The 3205-nt window shown below is 46.3% G+C and overlaps 1 protein-coding gene across 1 annotated transcript; it reads left to right on the plus strand.

Moving 5' to 3' along the window:
• Nucleotides 1–1307: 1307 nt before the first annotated feature.
• On the plus strand, nucleotides 1308–2897 carry LOC138882646 (uncharacterized). The gene has a single exon (XM_070163251.1). It carries the CDS (start codon nucleotides 1308–1310, stop codon nucleotides 2895–2897), a length of 1590 nt encoding a protein of 529 aa, XP_070019352.1.
• Nucleotides 2898–3205: the final 308 nt, after the last annotated feature.

Here is a 3205-nt window from a genome sequence, read left to right on the forward strand (position 1 = left end):
TCGGGTACCCGACCGTTTCAGCCCACTCCGCTGGATCACCCTCTAATTCTTATCCCCGGATGTCAACGACAGATGTGGCTACAAACATATTCACCGCACTGCCCTGTCCAACCGTGGCATAACCCGCTACACACAGGCCTAATTTTGACTCTTCCTCATTCACATTTCAAGCACCATCCTTCTCACTGGAACCAACTCGGTTTACCACCAGCACTCACCCTCAACAGCCTCAATACGAGCTTACACTTGGGCAAGACCAAAATCCCAAAACTTTTGAACAAGATGAAATGGCAAAAAGAATGAGGAGCCTCGAGCAGAGTTTAAAAAATATGCAAGGTTTAAGCGGGCAGAAGAGTGTATCCTATACTGATCTGTGCATGTTCCCTCACGTTCACCTGGCCGTAGGGTTCAAAACACCGAAGTTTGAGAAATATGATGGGCATGGCGATCCCATTGCTCACCTCAAAAAATATTGCAACCAATTGCGTGGGGCTGGCGGCAAAGAAGAATTGTTGATGGCATACTTCAGAGAAAGCTTGGTAGGAATAGCCTCAGAATGGTATATGGATCAAGACATATCTCGATGGCACATTTGGGACGATCTCGCCAGAGATTTTGTAAGACAGTTTCGGTATAATATTGACATCGCGCCAGACAGGAATTCTTTGTCAAACTTGAAGAAGAAACCCTTAGAAAGCTTCGGAGAATATGCTATTAAATGGCGCGAGCAAGTATCAAGGGTAAAACCTCCCATGGATGAAATAGAAATGGTCACTACTTTCCTCCAGGCTCAAGAATCAGATTAATTCCAAAACATGATGTCAGCCATGGGAAAGCCTTTCGCGGAAGCGATTAAGATCGGGGAAATGGTAGAGAATGTTTTGAAAACGGGTAGAATCTTGAGTCAGGCAGCCATAAGGGCAACCTCCCAAGTCATCCAAGGTGGGTCCGGGGGAATGGCAAGAGGGAAGAAAAAGGAAGAGACGTCCATGGCGGCGTCAGAAGCAAGGGAATATAGTAATCCCAGGCCCCGTTTTCCAGAAAAAAACTCACAACATTACTACCCCCACCAAAATGTGGCCTATGCTCTTCAACCCTACATGGTCATGAATATTCAGCCTTATGTCCAGCCACCGCAACAAGCCAATCGAAGCCAAGCTCCACCTCCCAGAAATCAGCCTCCTTACCGAAACCACTATAATCCACAACTACCTCAAAATAACTTCCGTCCTCAAGAACCACCCAGAAGACGGACTTTCACACCCATTGGTGAACCGTATTCTACCCTATTCCCAAAGCTAGTCCAGATGGGTTTCCTGCAACCAGTCCCTCAGACAAGGCACAATCCAGCATCACCTGCTTACAAAGCCGGTGTCAGGTGTACTTATCATTCGGGAGCAGAAGGGCATGATACCAATGATTGTTGGACTTTAAGAAGGGTGGTAGAGAACTTAATAGAACAGGGAAAGATAGTATTAAGGGACGAGGAGGTCCCAAATGTGACCAATAATCCGTTGCCCGCTCACAATAATGGGCCGTTGATTGGGATGATCTGTGAGGACAAGGAGTTTGATCCTGCCCTGAAAGCTATAATCGCCATTGTCGATGCAGGGAGAAAGCCTAAAGCAGCCCCGAAGCAAGAGAAAGGGGAAAAAAAGACTAGTACTGTCAAGGTTGAGCTCGAAGAGAAGGTTGAGACAAAGACAGAGACGATGGTGCCTGCGAAGAATGAAGTTCTCTATATTCCACGAGGTCGATCAGAGAAGCCACAGAGATTCAAAGTCAAAAGGGTAATACCAATGTACGTGTCGAAAGGGGCCTATGTGGTCCGGGGAACGATTAAACCGCCTCGGCTGAATGAGCCAGTGGTTATCGGACGCGTACCACAGAAGCCAATGACAGACCCGTCCACGGTACCGTGGAATTATCAACGAACATTGGTTACATACAAAGGCAAAGAAGTCACGGGGGAACTTCCAGAGAATACTTCTGTTGGAAAATATTCAGACACTCAAGAAGTAAACAATGCCACACGGAAGTGCTTCCCACCCAAGAAGCCTGTAAGCGCTGAAGAAGCAGAGGCTTTCTTCCAAAAGATGAATATGCCTGACTGTGAAGTGGTGGATCAATTCCGCAAGTACCCTAACCAAGTGTCTATGTTATCCTTGCTAATGAGGTCTGCCGAACATCAGAAGATCTTGCTCAAAACCCTGAACGAAGCGTATATACCGGCTAAGACTTCAGTTGAACAACTTGAAAGAATGATAGAAAGGTTCTTTGCGGTTAATCAAGTTTCTTTTAGCAAGAACGATTTACCTCCGGAGGGAGCAGCTCACAACAAGGCTTTACATCTGACAGTCAAGTGTGAAGACTACTACGTCAAGCGAGTAATGTTGGATGGAGGTTCGGGTGTTGACATTTGTCCGCTCTCCACGCTGCAGAGAATGGAAGTTGGGACCGGAAGGATTCTCCCCAATAATGTATGTGTAAGAGCTTTTGATGGCATCAAGAGGGACACCCTCGGGGAAATTGACTTGGTATTGACTATAGGACCGGTGGAGTTCGAAATAACTTTCCAGGTACTGGATATGGACATGTCTTACAATTTTCTCCTCGGAAGACCTTGGATTCATGCTGCAGGGGTTGTACCTTCCATACTCCACCAAATAGTGAAGTTTGAATATGAAGATCGGGAAATTGTGGTCCACGGCGAAGACGAACAATCTATTTATCGGGACCCATCCATCCCATATCTCGAAGCAAGGGAAGGGTTTGAGCATACAGTTTATCAGGCTTTTGAAGTTGTGCTGGCGGAGCAGCATAAAGAAGGGAGCCCTTGTCCCCAGCCTTTCTTGTACAACGCTTCAATCATGGTTGTTAAAGAAATGATCCGATAGGGATTCAAACCAGGAAAAGGGCTTGGACGAACGCGGCAAGGAATAACTGAACCTATCACCTTGCCTTCCACTAAGAAACTCTTTGGGATAGGCTTCCAACCCACTCCAAAAGATGAAGACTGGGCAAAGAAGAAGAAAAATGAGGGGTGGAAGTTGCCTCGACCATTGCCACATTTATACGAAACTTTTGTCGGACTAAAATACATTGAAGAAGAAGACGACGAGGCCTTTACGGCCGAAGAGATTGAAGAAATATGTGGGGCAATGAGAGAAATGCTTTACGAAACTCACATGGTTCAGCTGGGAGA

The sequence above is a fragment of the Nicotiana sylvestris genome, chromosome 12, assembly GCF_000393655.2.
Source record: "Nicotiana sylvestris chromosome 12, ASM39365v2, whole genome shotgun sequence".
Lineage (NCBI taxonomy): Eukaryota > Viridiplantae > Streptophyta > Magnoliopsida > Solanales > Solanaceae > Nicotiana > Nicotiana sylvestris.

What these genes read in the sequence shown, in the direction of transcription:
- LOC138882646 (XM_070163251.1), top strand. Translation starts at nt 1,308, where the DNA reads ATGGGTTTCCTGCAACCAGTCCCTCAGACAAGGCACAATCCAGCATCA.